This window comes from Passer domesticus, chromosome 1 (assembly GCF_036417665.1).
Source record: "Passer domesticus isolate bPasDom1 chromosome 1, bPasDom1.hap1, whole genome shotgun sequence".
NCBI classification, from domain to species: domain Eukaryota; kingdom Metazoa; phylum Chordata; class Aves; order Passeriformes; family Passeridae; genus Passer; species Passer domesticus.
Window position 1 is genome coordinate 77,602,925 of NC_087474.1, and position 17,709 is coordinate 77,620,633.

At 35.9% G+C, this 17,709-nt stretch overlaps 1 protein-coding gene across 6 annotated transcripts in view; it reads right to left on the bottom strand.

Annotated features, from left to right (window-relative positions):
- The window catches only part of EXOC2 (exocyst complex component 2), a 127,182-nt gene that overhangs the window by 41,340 nt on the left and 68,133 nt on the right, over positions 1-17,709 (bottom strand). For all 6 annotated transcript variants that reach the window (XM_064426149.1, XM_064426158.1, XM_064426179.1 and 3 more), the window contains 9 exons: positions 16,553-16,677; positions 13,191-13,259; positions 12,771-12,928; positions 9,620-9,741; positions 6,062-6,123; positions 3,694-3,774; positions 2,723-2,782; positions 1,833-1,894; positions 854-920 (listed from right to left, as the gene is read on the bottom strand). In XM_064426149.1, coding sequence (XP_064282219.1) covers positions 854-920; positions 1,833-1,894; positions 2,723-2,782; positions 3,694-3,774; positions 6,062-6,123; positions 9,620-9,741; positions 12,771-12,928; positions 13,191-13,259; positions 16,553-16,677 — 806 coding nt within the window. The remainder of the gene's footprint in view (positions 1-853; positions 921-1,832; positions 1,895-2,722; positions 2,783-3,693; positions 3,775-6,061; positions 6,124-9,619; positions 9,742-12,770; positions 12,929-13,190; positions 13,260-16,552; positions 16,678-17,709) is intronic.

Sequence of the window (17,709 nt, forward strand, 5' to 3'; positions counted from 1 at the left end):
TGGAAGCCAGACATTGCCTAAAATCACTTTTTTTTAAAGCATTTATACCTATGACATATAGGAAGAAGCCACGAGTCAACAATTACTACCAAATCCATGTATTGCAAGAATAAAATGATATAAAGAACTAGTAATTACAGTCTACAATTCAGAAACTTGCCCCAATTTGGCAATCTGTGATTCTTTATTGTAGCAGAAATGTTATCATTCTTGTAAATTAGGCAAAGCTGGGCTTCTGACAACATTTAAAACCTGTACTAAGGAATATTGATTTCACAAGAGGTTCTCAGTAATTTTCTTGCAGGTAAAATCTACATTTTTTCATCAGCTGCTTAAATGGAAGAAAGTACATTAACCAAAGTGTCAAGAATATTAAAATTATTTTTCCAATTTCCTAAAAATACAAAATCAAACAAGCCAAACAAATAACCAATACTTATTCTCAGTAAATTTTCTGGGGGAAAGAAGTATTACTGTATCTTTGTGGGTTTCAAAAAGTAACTAATAATCAGACTGATTCTAATCTAAAATAAGGTGATAATTCAAAAGTCAAATCCTCAGCTGACTTAACACCAATGCTATTTTCACTGATTTCTGTGATGCCATTTTAGTTTCTGAGGACCTGTTTTCAAAAACAACTTTCATGAGTTACCTTAACAAAGTACACTAAGATACCATAAAAACCAGTGCTTTCAACAAAAGAAATGCCTACAGAATACAAAATTGTTCTCTAGAAAAAAAGAAAACAAAATAAACAATATTTTCAATATTGCAACACTAAAAAAGAGCCACATTCTTGTTATCTTTGAGAATTATTTTCACATCAACTTCTAGATATAGAAGCCAAACTTACTGAAGAAAGACTTGATTCCTCATGAATGCTTCCAAACAAATCTGGAGACGAAACATCAGCTGAAAGACTAGGAATATTGTTTAAAAAGTAAGTATATACAAAAGTATAGTGCTTTTTATTATTTGATACATGGTGAATTCAAATCAACAGGAAAGAAATGCAATCGTATTTCAAACCCCCCTTACACCAGATAACAAAGCAGTCCATGTTGCTCAGCTTTTCCAAGATGCCCACAAAGCCTACAGGAGGAGCTTGGTGGTCTGATAATACTATTCTAGCTACAGATCTTTCTTTTCCTTCCTAAAGCATTTTTCTTTTCTCTAATTTCTCTGTTTTGCCACACATTCTGTTTTCACACCTATCCAGCCAATGTTCATCTGAATAGGAAGAAAAAGAAATTTCATTAAAATCAGAGTTAATTTGCCCTTTCCAATGCATATTGCTATATTTGCCAAGTCTCTGGCTTTTCACAAATGTTTGTAACTCCTGAAAGCTCAGGCTACCCCGACTTGTTTTGGTCTCTAAAATAAGTGGTTCATAAAAATTTATTGAGCAAACAACTTTTATCAATTTAGCAGAAGTACTAAAAGAATCAGTAAAAAAATAGAAGGGAAGAAAAGAAAGGCAGAGGATGTTTCACCATGACTGGATGTTACTTATTGACAAGTACAACTGAATCCCTGTAAAGTCATGTCAAAACCAACACATTTGCTTCAAGAGCACACAACTTGTGTCACTGAATAAAACAGTATAAGTAATGTAATATTAATTATCCTGTATGATCTTTATTACATGATGCCACACAACATTTTGACATAAGGAGTACCTGCTCTTATTTGAAAGCATCACTTTTCAGAGGCAAAAGTATTCACAAGAAATATGAAATACAGAAGGGATAAAACCACAACCCCAGTGAAATGTAAGACTTGTACACACAATTGCAGAGTACTACACATAAATCTTATTTCTTTTTACTTACTGTGATGTGTCTATGTCACCATCAGGTTTAGTGCTTAGTTGTTCCAAACAATCTATAAAGCCCTAGAAAATAATAAAGCAAGTTCTAAATTTTCTGCCAGAACTAAAAACATTCTCAAATTCACTTTTACTACACTCCATAAAAGCAGAGCAATCATCATCACCTGGTTTTGTCTTAAACCTTATCTAAATATAGTACATTTAGTTACAGCTTTTGAATGCATATTTTCTGTTTTGCATGCATCATAGTGTGCTTTTTAACCCTGAGAAATAGTTTTCATGATGCATGTTTAAAATCATGCAGTGATAATCTGCTGATTAGCATGGTTAACAGTTTTTATGTGCTCAATCTGAACAGTGGATTCCAAGTAAAAATTGCAGAAGCCTCACTATAATCCTGTTGTTGCTTTGGCTCATCATTTCCTATTCGAGGAGACTATTAAAATGGTTCAACAACCTAAATAATGCTATTAACCAAATTTCAAATAAATTAAAAAAAAATCAGATTTTGTTACAAAGAACACTGTTTTCTGCTACAGAAATTAAAAGCCAGATCCTCAGCTGATGAAAACCAGCATTTTTCCTCTGACTGGCAGCAGATAGATGTTAGATGGCATCAGCTCAGGAAGCATCAATTGTCAGTAAAATCTTGAACAAGCAGTAAAACACTTGAATATGTCACTTACTCTCTCAGGATTTGCCATCGCTGGATTGAGCTAGTCAGCTCTACCTACTTTTAAAGTCAAACATTTCTCAGAATCCCTGAGTGTACCACAGGAATAACAGAGTCATCAACTTAAGCTACCTTTTGGGAGGTGGGTAAGATACAACGCACACATTTTTGATCATCACTTGTGTTGACAATTTCATACTTCAAAGTGATCAAGATACCTGCATGATCCCAATGCTTAGCTGGCACACATCCTCCTGTGTTTTCTGCTGCTGGAAAACCTGAGGATGCAAGCACATTATTTCAGCAGAACAACTTCACATGGCCTTATTTTTAAGGAAGACCTGAGTAACTTATCCCTAAAGAGATGACACAATTAAAGGAACGGCTGCTAGGACACTTTTTTTATGGATCAATTTCAATTTTTGTCCATCCTAAAAATGGGAGAGACAATACAAGTCTCAGTAAATAGTTTGATAAGCATGAGGAGATAACACAGTAAAAGGAAGAAAATCCTAGCACATGAGGTATGCATCATTGCTGGCTAATGGAATTGCAGCAAAAGCTCCCAGGATATTTCAAGATCTTCGTGTCCTAAAAAGAAGGATTCATGCAGGTGAATTCACTGCAGATTCTTTTGAATAATGTTCATTAACAAAACAGACCAGATAGTCAGAAAGATTAACGTAAATGAGGAGAGAGAAACAATATCTATACACAGGGCCCCAAGGGAGTTTGGAAAAGCGTTAAACTCCCTCAGAAAGAAAACATCAATGTTTCAATCAATCAGGGCCTCAAGGTACTGAGTAGATGGGGACAAAATATTGAATTTAAGTTCTTCAAGTAATTTGGATCTAACACTGAGTGAAGAGTAAGGAATGACCTCTCCCTTTTTTATTTTAGATGTAATGTCTACTGCTATCTGAAAAGTACATGAGTAGCATTTTTTTTTTCCAGAAGAACAGTTTTAAGGATTTAAATACAGGTTCCATCTGCCCCATAAACACAAATTACCCTTAATAAACGAAGCACAATCAGAAGTCTAAGAGCTAGCACAAGTGAAAAGGTGTGCATGGGAAACAAATACAGAGGAAAGTTATATGCTTGGATCATTCTCTGAAAGTTCTTTTCACATAAATTACTATTGGGTTTCAGAAGAAGAACAAAAATGAAAGCATAAATCAAAACTTACACTGGCTTCTCCAGGTTTGCAGTCCAACACAGTTTTAAGAGATTGCAAGGAACGAATAATGCACTGTTCAAACTGGGATGGCTGAAAATCAAACAAGTTGTTAGCTGCAGATAAGCATGTTAAATATACACTACACAAATACATGAAAACTTACAAGGTGTATACTAAGCTCTTTATTTCCAAATTATCCCAAATAAGGAGTGGGAGGGGGAAAAAACCTAAATAATCACATTTCATGCATTACCAGAGGATCCTTTCATAGTGATGCGCTTTTGTATGTAAATTATCTACAGAATTATTACCATAGATCAATGCACATTTTTTTCTCTGAATGAGACTTTGATACCAATTAGCCTCATATAAAAAGCTTAGGAAATATTTTTATTTTTGTGGTAGCATTATAGATGCCTGTTGACACATTCCCTTCTCCACTCCTTTATCCAAAATGGAATAGAATTTCACCTGGGATGTGCAATATTTCCGCATTGCATTTCAGCAAAAGGTTTCTAAGAAAATCAGACTGAAGCTTGTTTCAAATGGAACAAAAAACAGTTTGAGGGGCTGTTGTTACCTTCAGGTTTGCAAACCTGAAATTTGAGTGCCTGGATAACATCTATCAACTTCATCCTGAAAGTGCAAACAAGTTCACAGCAGTCATTAGTCACTTTTTCCTTGTCTTTCTCTCTTCTCTGATAAGCTACACTTCATTTTTTAATGCATCTGTATGCTGGTATTAGGCAGGAACCTATTTGTGCAGGGCAACATGAAGCAGTCACTGCTCCAGAAAAGCGAGACATCATCTTACTGTATTTGGGTCAAAGAAGTGGACAAAAATGTTTTTAAAAGTGCTGTAAAGTTGCTTTTCGTTCATTAGATAGTTTATGGCATGCCAGCAACTTTAGGCTTAGGAATAATTTTTATTTCTGTAAATGATGGAGGTGGATTGGAAAACTGATGCTGACGTGGCAAAATGAAAACCATGAAAAAGCCACTAAGACAATCTGTATTTAGTATTTTTGGATCCCTTAAAAGAAGGCCAGCAGTAAAGTGCTGCTCTTGGGTTTTCACTTCCACACTATAAAACATCACATCTCAGGAGAGGAAAGTTGTTTAGATATATGATTCTTTGGATATTATGAAGCTGAAAAAAAAACCAACAAACAAACAACTTGGTTCTGTATCTCACTGTTGCTTTTACCTGGAATAGAAATACTAGAGAGGTCTTCAACCTTTCCTACAAACTTAAAATACAGTTTCTACCTCAAGACTAAAATGTTCCCAAAGAGACTGCCTGATCCTTTTTTATACTGCTTAACCTTTGCTCTAATATTACCCCAATGAACTATACTTTAGTAGGCAAACAATCTCTCTATGACAAAACACAGTCAGCTTCCACCATTAAAATTTGGCATGTTTCAACCATGGCCTAAAAAGGTATCTAGTGAAGTACAGTATACAAGGAATGAATGGGTGATTTCTAAGCACAAAAATTACTTGAGCAGTTTTTTTAATAAAGATGGGTTAGGCTACAGCACAAGCATAAAGAAATAACACTTCTGTGGAAGAACCTTTCCCCTGCCTTCATTCAGCAGATAAACGCAGTGAAAAACAGAAAAGCTAAGGGACTTGCCCATAGCAGCAGCAACTGAAATCAAGACCAGAAGCTGTAAATCTGGTTAGAGTACTACAATTGACAACAACACTCCTTCCTACGGTATGCATATTGTGACTGCTTAATGTCCTCCTACTCAACTTCAAACACGTATTTATAGAAGCAAATAAGAACTAAAAAAGTCTGTGGAGCATTCCCTTAGATAACATACACAAAGCAACTGTCCCTCCCACAGGCCTTTTCTGCTTTCACAGATTGCATTTAAGTCACACCTACAATGCGCTTGCTGTGTTTTAGGCATTACTCATTACTGTTTATTTCCAGAAAGCGTCTCACTAATTTATCTGAATTTGGTTTCAATCATTGGTTGTTTGCATGTAGGCAATATCCTAAATTAGTTGCTTTTCAGTTCAATTTCTCATCATAACATATAAGTGACCTATTTATTCAGCTACAGACCAATTCCCTGTAGTGCACCAAGTTATGAAGCATTTTGATATGAACTGAACTTGTGACCTCAGGTATGACTTTTTACTTCAGTAAACCATTCAAAGAGGTAACCATTCAAACAATTAAAAAAAAATTAGTGTCCCATATTTTCATATTTTAATAAAACTACAGACACCAATATGCACCCACAGATAAAGTCCAAAGTAATTAAAATTTTGGAGAATGTAGAAATCACTTTCATTACACATGCAAAAGACAGAAGAAATTCAGCAATGGAAGTGTCTACAAGACACCAAGTATACCCACCAACGATGTCAAGCCTTCATTGTCAACAACCCAGTCCTCCTTTTCAGCTAATCTCTTTATATCTGTAGGACAGAGTAGTAGGGGAAACATGGGATGGGTGGGTGGGGAGAGAAGGTATAAATTTTAATTATTAAAAACTCCTTGAACTTGAAAAGAAACCACAGACACTGGAACTGCAATGACTAGGCATACAAGCAAATAGCACTACAAGCTTCAAAGCCTTCAGTACTCTCAAATGACTAAGAATGGAACTCACACATGGTGTGCTGCTGACACCACACAGAGAAGCACATCTATGATACATGGCAGGACTTGCATGAAGCACATCGTTTACTGGAAAGCTTAGAATTAAAGGAATATTGCAAAGGCTTTGGGTTTGTTTTTGTTTTGTAAATTTTTAATCGCAACATAAAATATTTCAACTAAGACCCCAAGTCTCTAGCCTATAATGCTCCAGCTCTTAATGAAAAATGAAATAAAACTGCATAGCATTTTAGCAAAGACAGAAAGGACAGTATATAATTCATACTCAGAACTATAAAAGAGGCACTGGATCTCCACTCAGGGTCAAGGATCCACAGTGCTAGATTTTCCTTAAAAGTACATGAATGCATATGCAAAAAGCACTCTCTTCCACTACCCAGAAGGTGTTAACTTATACAGGCTTCTGTATAACTATTTATTGGGATATGAATCCAAAACTTATGCACTATAAAAGCAAACTTCTTCTATGGATGGCATGCATCGTGCATCATCACTGTGTTTTGGGCTTAATTGAAGTGTAAACAGAACAAAGGTGAACTGTGTGCAGTTTGTGGGGCTTTGACATACAGTTTTCCCACACAGAAATTGCTCATCATAAGTGCCTGCACATCATGAAACTCCCTTTTAAATGAACAAAAATTTCAGTGAATTACCATCTCTTCTAAAAATGCAAGAAAAGAGGATAACTAATGCATGCTAAAAGTTATCTTCAAAATCTTAGTGCTTTCTGTAGCTAAATTAAGAAGCTTAGTGTCATACTCTGCACCCCTCACTGAAGTATAGGCTCAATGAGGATAAAAGGCATTAAGAGATTGTATAGAATAATGACTCTGTTCACCTTCCTACTTAATTCAATTGATACTCTTCTAAGGGTTTAGATTGCACTGGTCAGCCTTTACATGTTTTTGTGGCTGTTCACTTTCTCATTCTGTTCTTAGCTGATACAAATACAAAACCCACCAAATTTCTTTCTCATATTTCACTGCTCATCAAATTCCAGTCAAATACATTCATGTAAACTCCCTGTCTAGTCTGGCATTCACATAATTTGTCTTTCATGACCTTTATGACCAATGACCGCATACAGGAGGGAAAGAACGCAGACTGCCTCTCAGGGCCAGTGTGTATACAAGGTGTTTATCATAAGACAACAGAAAAACTCCTGTGTGTGGGCAGGTTTATCATATTTGAAAAGCTAAAGTGCTCTAATGAATATTTTAACTACATCTGAATATTTTAACTACATCTGAATGCTTTTACCAACTTACAACATGCAGCAAGAGATGAGACTGAAGTTTATATCAGCACTGTACTCGTATTTCAGAGTTATTAGGACTCCTCAAGTCCAGGAGGAGCTTTTTTGACTTACATATTGCAGATATAGCTACTTCTGAGATACTTTTACATAGCTCCTTAAGAATATCCGTTACCTATCCAAGGGCCAAATTAACCCAGATATGTGCAGAAAAAAAATCCCACTATCTTAAATACATTCCAGAAGTACAATTTTCTCTAGTAGGCAAATAACAAAAAAAGGGGCCCACAGATAAAGTATGCAATGCAACAGTAAAGAATGAGATTATGGCACAGGCAGGCATCTTTCCTCCTGCTTGATGCTATAGCCAACACACAGAACTGCGGGATGGAAGCAGCAGCCAAGGAAAGCTGCTATTATGGCTAGACAAAAGAGAGTTACATTATCCAGCCAATAACAGCTACCAGCATCCCTAGGGATCTGCTTTCTTTTGATTCAAGACAGAAAAGTATGAACTGCTTGTATTAAAAACTAAGATGCAGACAACCACAAGAGGTTTTCCTACACAGAATGTGTGACCAGCAATCTGAACATGCGGAGCAGAAACTCTGCATCAGAACAAAGAACTGAGCTATTGCTTTGGTGCAAAAAGTAGGTAAAACCAGTAACACAACAGATTGTTCCATCACTGGTCAAATATTGGAGCTCTCTACACTGTTCTGGAGAAGCTAGGTAGGTAGCTCAGAGATTGGATAAGCTGAGGATTGTCAAGAAAAAGGCTGAGAGCTAAATACTTCCATCCTTTGAAACAGCAGAACATCTGAGGACTCCCTCACAATTCTCAGACAGAAGAATAAGTCGGTCCAATAAGATCATCCTCATATCACAATTAAAAGGAAAAAAAATCTCTTACACCACTAAGAAAAAACAATTGAACTCAATTGTGCTAAGGGCTGAAAAGCAAAAAAGACTTTTTCATACTTTATGTGAAATCTGATATAGTGACAACAGTTTACAGAGTTTTAAGGAGACAAGATAATGTATGAACTTGTTCAGCCAGCTTGCTTGATACTAATGCTGAAAAAAATTGTTAATTGTGAAATGGGATTTAATAAAACAAGAGCCAAGAATGAAATTCATATCAATATTGTAACAAATAAACCATAGATAACTAATGATATATTGTCACCAAAAGTTTAAAAACATGCTTGATATAGTCACCTATGCTTGGTATACTTAAGCCTAGAGTAGAACTCTTAGCTTACACAGAATCATATGCCAAAGATTAAAAGTGACTAAATTGTAATATTAAAAAGCCATATTTTTTTTTTTTAACATTGAGGCTAAGTAGCCTTTTGGAAAAAAAATCCCATGACCCTGCTAAGAGAATTAGTAGATCAATCTGCCCTGATGTTAGGAGAGACATTTATTTCCAGGAGATCTACTTAATTGAAATTTAAGTTTCAGAGTTGAATACAAGATAGCAAGAAGAATGGCCTCTGATGGTATAGAGTCATATTAGATTTAGAGAATGTGTTATGGCTTTCACAATCCAGACATTTATGGCAAAAGTTGTGTACACAGCAGGAAACCCTGGGGATTACAATGTTAGTAAAAAGCCCTGGAAACCACACAACTAATATAAAGGCCTGTGGATTGGTTTTTTGGGCTTTTTTTTGGCCTTGGGGGTGGGACACTGCTTATTTAGTTCTTCATGCTATAGAAAACCTCAAGAAAGAAAATATATTCTATTTCCAACATGGAAAAGCTGCATCGTGAAATAAATCACTTGTGTTGTAGAACTATCTCAACTCAAAAGAAACAAGTCTAACCTACTCTATTTATTAGACTGAGGGAAGAAAATACTCATTACTTATTTCTGGCAGAAAAATTAAGTATTTGAGTAAGCTTCGTGAGAGACTACAACATCAGATGAGTTCACTGGCACTAACAAACACAGTTATCTACCAGATCACAGTTTGGCCTAATTAGGGCACAAAGAATGACAGTGAGCAAGGGGACCTGCAGCCTTCTATTACCTTCAGCTGTGTGTTGTAAGGTCACGATAATGCAACGTACGCGAAGGTCCAGAATAAGATCCTGGATGATCTGAAGCATGTCATTGGGTATCTCGAGTGCAGTAAGAGACTCAGAACTAAGCCTAGAAAAGAAATAAAGTTAGGTGGAAGTGTAAACCTCAAGGTTTTTTAAGCTGATACAACTACATTGAAATTTTCAGACATTTTCTGCATAAATAAATACAACAGGTCCATTCTCAGTGTATCTTTGAAAATCAATTATCCCATTCTGAGAAGATTATTTATTTAAATAAGAAGACTGTAAATACAGATTTATTTTTCTCTAAGATTACAATAATGTCATCACAGCAACATGCCACCTTTTTTCTACTATCTTCTTACACTTCCCTGCTTGATCTCCTGTCCTATGATTGAAGAATAATTCTTTTGGAGCAGAAGTAACTTTTTTGTTTTGTTTTGTTTTTAGATGAATGCCTAGGTCAAATACAAGAGGCACAACTAGGTTTCTGGATATTTTTTTACTTGCATGAAAACAGTAACCATGATTAAGCTGCCAGAAATGGTGATGTGGCTGCGCAGCAGATTGCTAAGAATATACATATTCCAGGAGCCAAAATACTGCACCACGGGCAGAGTAAATTAATTCACTTTCAATTCTGACCAAGCACAAAACACTGGTACTACAGGTGAGGATAGAGACATTAATTTCTGGGGTTTTTTTTCCTTTAGAAATAGTAACACAGCAGCTATTTGCAAGAATTAGCATTTCAGCTTTCAACTAAAAAGCTGCAGCTGCACTCAGACTTAGCGGCACAGAGCATTCACTGTTTTTATCCAACTCCTGGATATGTAAGCAAGGACAATTCAAGGGTAGTCACTGCCATCTGCCCTACTGCTCATACTGAGGCAAGTACAAGTAATAAGGTGTGCCAAGGTGGAGGAATAGGAAGGCACAAAGCAAACAGGTGGAACATTTCCGATCATCCTCCTGTAGGCTCCAGTTCCATATCCCTGGTATTGGACACAAACCACCAAACTCCCACCATTAAAGAGGCTGCTCTCCACCCCGTACAACTACTGAATTAGTAGATTAGAAAAATCTGTACTATCTCAGCCAGCCAGGAAACAGAATGTAAATACCCATCTGTGAGAAATGTAAGTTACTTTAGACTGAACAGAAGCCCTGTACTTTAGAGTTGATTCCACTGAGCACACAGCTGTCACATCCTTAAGATCATCCTTTTTCTCTTATAATTCACCCTAACAAATACATACCTTTCATACCTTTATAGTAAGGCAAAAATCTTATCAGCAATGGCTCACTTGATTGCATAGCTCTAATTTATTCTCTGAAACCTATTCATACTGGGCAATGACAGGATGGGGTACAAGAGAAAAACTGTGCCACCACCTGTGTGATATACACAAATATGTACGTGTGATATCAGCTGTGTGAGACATACAAAGGAGCAGAAGAATTAAGATCACGTCACACAGGCGTAATGACAACTCCTTGTTGTCTAATGCTGTGAGTTCTATCACTCTTGAATACAAGCAGAAAACAGTAAATGATTTGTGAGATGAGAGAAAAGAGTAAAATTCTATCATGCGCTCCATAATGACTTTTAGTTATGAACTGAGAAAATAAGGCTTATGCTATTATATAACTTTGCAACAAATAAAGGTCTTAGGCAATGTGTAGACTCCTCTTGGGAACAGCCCACCTTCATCACTAGTGAGTCACAAGAATTTTGTCAGACTTTCAAAGTGTGGGGGCTTGAAAATTAACCTACCTGCAGCACTTGCACAGACTTCTGACCTGGTCATCACTGATCAGTACTCTATGAGGACATGTTCCATGCCTCTTCTCCAGACGCCCCTTTTATTCTCTACTTTTGATCAATTTGCAGTAAAGTCTAGCCCACTTTGCCCAAGTGTCATCACTAAGAAAACAAGGTGGGGAAAGGAGTAGGAGGGAGAGAGGATTTCCCCAGCTCTCAGTTCAGTTGTTCATTACAAGGGTAGTGCCCGGAAAGCAAAAGGAGATTCTCTGAAAGAGAGTCTTCAAGTAGACTGGAGCCTCAGCCTGGATCTTATCTCAGACGGCAGGAGCACAACTAACCTTTAGAGAATCATTGCTTACATTTCCAAGCCAGTATTACAGATGTGCAAGTGCTAAAGTCTAGAATTTTATAATTTGAGTGAAACTCGTGGCTTGCTTTTCATAAAAGGGTGTCTCTTTATATCTCTTCATCAAGTCAGTTCCTTCTTAAATTGAAAGCATTCCATAAAACTCAGCCAGAATAACAAACTTCACATGGAAATATTTTTCTATGTGGTTACAGATACTTTAAGTGACAACAGAGTGACAGAAAGTGTTAAACAGACTTGACAACAGGTGTGTATCACCCCATCCACACTAAGAATATCTACATATGATTATATCCCTTTCCTTTCTTCATGTGCTTTGCCTGTTACCTGCTTTGAAAACTCAAGATAAAAAGTACAGTATCACACCCAGGTATTACTCAAAAGGAGTAGTTACTTTTCAAAAGGTAATGACAATTCTTGAAGACCTCACAGACAAATGCAAGCAAATTTTTTATATTAGTGAGTAATTTTGCCATTAATGAAATATACATAATGAATTTCATAAAAAAATATAAGCTGAATGACATTATAAGCATCAGTATAACCTTCCATTAAACAACTGCAATGGCAAATTGTGATCTAAGACTAACTACAGTGAAAAACATGGTATTTTCACCCATTTTGGCAAAGATAGAAAGATGTGTAGCAAATGCAGCAAATAATTGCTTTATACTCTAAAGAATTAAATTGTGTTTCATTCACTGAATGCCTATGCTCTATGCTGTGCCAGGCAAATATTTTGTTCAAACTTTTTCAAAAGATGCTATGGGAAAAAAATGAATATATTATTATGTAATAAGACTATACCATGAGACATTGATAATTACACTTGCACATAGAATCCTAAATCTGACATAAGCAACTTTTTTTGCAATCCTACTTTTGCAAATGTTAACATCCTGAAAATTCAGGGTATTTAACACAATGAACAAAACATTTTGCCATAAAGCACACATATTCCATGAATAGAATGATTTTATGGGTCCAGAGATGCATTTACCTTACAGTCTGGATAACCTGTGTTAGCCACTGGCCAGAAAGTTCAGATTTCATCTCCCAGCCACCATACTGTCTTAATTCTCCTTCTCTGAGGCTGAATGGAAGCAAGGCTCCACGTATAAGTTTTACCAGAGAGTGCATCACTTCCTGAATCATTTTCTGCATCAGAAGAAGGGGAAGAAAAATCAAGGAAAAATCTCTTCCAAAATGCTTAAGCAGCCATGTACTTGCTATATACAACAGGTAGAAATGTTAGATTTACAGGTGGCTCCATATGGTAGAGAAGAGAGGAAAAGGAGGTATGAGGGTACACAAATTATTTAGGAAATATTATTTTTCAAGGCGACACTAAATATCTTGCCATGAAGGACAAATGAAAGAAATAAGGGCTCTCCCCACTACATCTCTCCCAACTACTTACCTTGAAATCATTTTGTCTTTGCCTAGCATTTTTCTTCGATCTTTCCATTTGGCCAGATTTTTCAGCAGTCTTGTGAAAATGAGAAAATTGAAAAGTGTAAGTATCTTATAACCACTGTTAAAATAATTCTGAAAAAGGGGGTTTCAAAGTGAAGAAGTGAAAACTGATGAGTTTATGATGTAATTATAAAAATGAACTTAGGGCATTTCAGTAAGCAAGGACTATATATATCTCAATAAACTCAACTTACTGTAGGTAAGTACCCTTATGTTTAACTTTGAGGAAAAATGCGTGCTTAAGACAAAGTCAGAGACAAGCATAAGAGTAGCTCAAGCCATACAAACTTTCTGAAGTTAAAGTTTTCTCACTGAAGTGTTAATGAGATCTAAAACATATATAGTCCATTTGTGCATCAAATTTATATGAAGAAACTGTATTTGTTTAGCACGGAAGCTGACCAGAGAAAGACATCAATGTGAAGTGGGTGACAAATTTTGGAACGAAGGTAACTTGGAAATACATGATGTGAGGGGGAGGGTTGCAGGGTTTTTGTCTGGTTTAGGAACAGTGTTTTGTTCCAATGATCTTTAAATAATTCAACTAATTGTAAAAGAGACTGCAAAATAAGCAGCACCTTTATTGTCACTTCTTTGAGAACAGAGGAACATAGAGCACACTTTGCATGAGACAGTTACAGTTGAAGAAAAACATGATTTGACTAATAGTCTTCCTGTTTGTAGTTCTACCCTTCTGTGAAGAGAAGATACTCTACTGAGATCTCAGTAGAGTAAATTACATTGAAAAAGTTATTTCAAATCCTAGGTGAAGTGCAGATGTTGAATTTTATACTCAGAAAATCTCCTATTTTATGTTTGTACAGCAACATCTACTGGACAAGAAGTGAAATAACATGACAGGAGTGTCCTCAAAGACAATCAGTTTACTTTCAAATGATTCATTTGAAACGCTCTGTTTTTCAAAATCCTTCTTTGGTTAAAGCATTTAAGATTTTTAAGATAAAAGAAATATTTTGAAGTGAGCAAAAATTAGAGAAAAACCAAACTGCTTAACCGTTTTGGAAAATACATAGCTATAAAACTCTTGTACATTAAAGCTCTGAATTATACCATTTCAGACAAGGAGAACAACCTTCAAATGATTGCTGCATTTAACTCCCACTTCTCTCTTCTAAAGCATTAAAAAGAAAGTAAGTTGTATTCCTTGAAATTTCAGATAGCAACTTTAAATTCACACTGGTTTACAGCTGGATTAAACAAAGCAATTCATAGACCCTTGATACATTTTTTTTTTTTTCAGTGGTTTTGCTGAAGACCAATCTTAAACCTTTCCTGCACAGACAGACCAAAACTATCTTGTGGTAAGATCAACGGTTACTACTCACATTTGTGACTTCACCTAGAGTGATTCAAAGAACTCAACTTTTCAAACTGTTGAAATACCACACACATCTTAACTGACAATTTTTTAAGGCATATAGCTAATCTCTGAGAGGTAAAAAGAAGCCCCTCTTTGCCAAAACCATACAAACTGAACAACAAAAAATACATCTTGAAATGCATATATAGAGATTTTCTTTCTACATTTTTAAATGTCTTTAAGACTTAAATAAGCTAACTGAAAATAACCCTGTATACCATTTTTAACAGGATGTTTCTTTAAAAAAGTAGCAATTGCCTTGTTTCCTGAATGATGATATATACCAAGCAACATAGTAAAAGAATTTTCTTTGTGGACAACTAAAATTTCTACTGTTTCTGACAGCAAAACACAAACTTTCAGTCTTGAATGCACTGTGATGATGGATATTCTTAGGTGCTTTAGAAGTCTTCCAGCTTATGCCACCCCCTCCTCTCACCCATCCTCAACTGACTGAGGCATGCAGAGTACACAGGAGGAATGGATTCCTTCCTATCTCCCCAAGAACTTCTGGGGCTTCTGCAGGAACCAAAGGGGTGGAAGAAATCAAATGTATGGGGATTAATTTCTCAGAAGTTCAGAATTAGGCCCAAAGACAGAAGAGTATATGTACCTTACAGATTAGCAAGAAAACTACCTCTTTTGTTTTTTTTTAATACATTGAAACAATGTTTTGTTCAGGCAAGACAGACGATCACTACATTTTCCACTTGCAGTCATTTCTGTGAGCAAGATTGCTTAATCTTGTTTACAGTTCAAGTCTTTGTTTCTCTAGAAACTGCTTTCTATTTCATTGCACACAGAAAAATGTCACAGTAAACCTAAGAGGTGAATTTGTAAAGTTGAATTTTCAACAGTACTGGTGTTGAAAGGTTGTCATTTCCCTTATGAAATAAATTATTTTTGTGAAGTCAACAGCACTAAGGCTTATTCTTGATTTTTTTTCCTACACTGAACATTAGGTGTAAATATCATATCTTTCTTTTGATTTTTATCGTGTAAAATGAAGATCACACATAGCACCTATTTCACTGAAGCTATAATGCTCTGTATATTGTGTTCAACATGTAAAGGGCTATAGTATCTATTAGTATCATCATATAAACAGTAGCAATAGATAAATTAATTCTTTGGAAAATAAGAACATAAGCTTCCAAATGCTCTTTTTCAAAGGCTTTTGTTTTTCCTACTAAAGCTGCAAAGAAGAGTAGATAGACATGATGACTTCATAATTTAAACACATCAGAACAGAGAATACCACAAATCAATTAATTTATCAAAAATTAATTTTGGGAGGTATCCTTTCAAAATCTGTTAAGAGTGTGCATATAAAAACAGCATGTATCATAAATCATTACTTTTGCTTTTCTCCTTCTTCTTGCATTAGCAGGATGATTTGGAAAAATCAGGTCATCTGAGCAAGAAGGAGTAGGTACACAGGTAGCTGCAGCTGACAACCTTCCGGACTAGACTCCCTATAATGTGTCTGTGAATTCTGCTCAGCGCCTTGGTTATTTTGCAACTCTGCTCTTGAACCTAACCTCACTTCCAAATACTTAAAATTCAAGAAATGAATACTCCTTTTCCAAAGAAAGGAAGCAATATTTTTTCTGTATGACTCTGCCTTTCACATATCTCTGTCCTTCATGCAATGTGTTATTTCTTCAGATCACCAGTGAAGGGCCAGCTATGAGTAAGAGGTGAAAGTACTCAGCTATTATTGAGTCCAGCAACTGGAACACAGCCACACTCACCATCCCCACTGTCAAAATTTAAGGTAATTCCACTGTATGCTTACGTTCTTTTAAAAAGAAAAATCTCTTACTAAAGTAAGTAGTTACTTCTACCAGTGAAATATAATACTCAAAATAGAATTATTACAGACCTTTATTACTTATATGTCCTTTATATAGAAGAATCCATACCTCACTGAATAAACTTCCATTCACATAGGAAACCCAGAGCTTCCAGAAGTTGGGCAGCTGACTCACAACAAGTTTTGTCAACTTTTCAACAAATACAACTTGCTGAGGAGCTTTGTATCGCCAAGCTAAAAGGGGGAGAAGGGATGGAAAAAGCAACATTAAAATTTTAAAAATAACAAGAATGTACTAATAGCTTGCTGCTGCACTGTATTACACAAGTGACTATACAGTATATATAAAACCTTTCGGGTAAAAATAGAAAAATTTAAAGCCTAGTCCAAATATGTGTACACAATCTTTACACATACAAGCTCTCTCTTCTCCTCTTGCATGCTTACAAGGTGCCAGCATTATGACAGTATCTACAGACTAGTTCCCCTTGTGGGGGTATCTAAGGCGATCCACCTAAAAATCCACTCAGACTGTCTTCATCTTCAAACCACTCTAAAATGTTAGATAACGTGAAAGTAACCAAGACATTAGAAAAGTTTCAAATGAAATCTTGGCAACCGATAATTTTTTCCAGTTTCCTCTGCAATGGGTGAAAGGGGGTAAAGAGAAAGCTGAACAGAGGCAGATGAAGTCATTAACACAGAAAAGAAAGGAAACCTTGTGAAATACTCTTCCATAATCATCTATGTTCTCCATTGAAACCTTCATGATTACAATGGTTTAACAAAACAGGGTATCAGCACAACAGTGACAAGAGACTTGTATTTCACTTCAGGAACTACAGTCTGCTTTGGAACACTTGGACAAAGAAATCATATATTTTTTGAAAAAACACAAAACAAATCACCAAAACACTTTAAAATGACATGTTTGTTGATGTGGTGGTTTTTTTGTATAAACTCAGGTCTTGTACGAATGATACATTTAAGAATATGATATCAGCCTATGTAACACTGTGGAAATGCAGAAAAATGTTGCATGAAATAGCACTTTTTGTATCTACTTTGCAACATCAACAGAATGTTGCCTAGACACAACAGGAATTAATGAGTTAGGCAAAAATAGCTGCCTAATAGCACATTACATGCTAGTAGGCTTCACCAGAGCCTCACTATTTTATTGTGTTGGTAGACAGCCGTGAATCTCCCTGAAGTACAGCATGCTTTCAGCAGCTTCCATTTGCTGAGGTGTGGATCACTTATTGC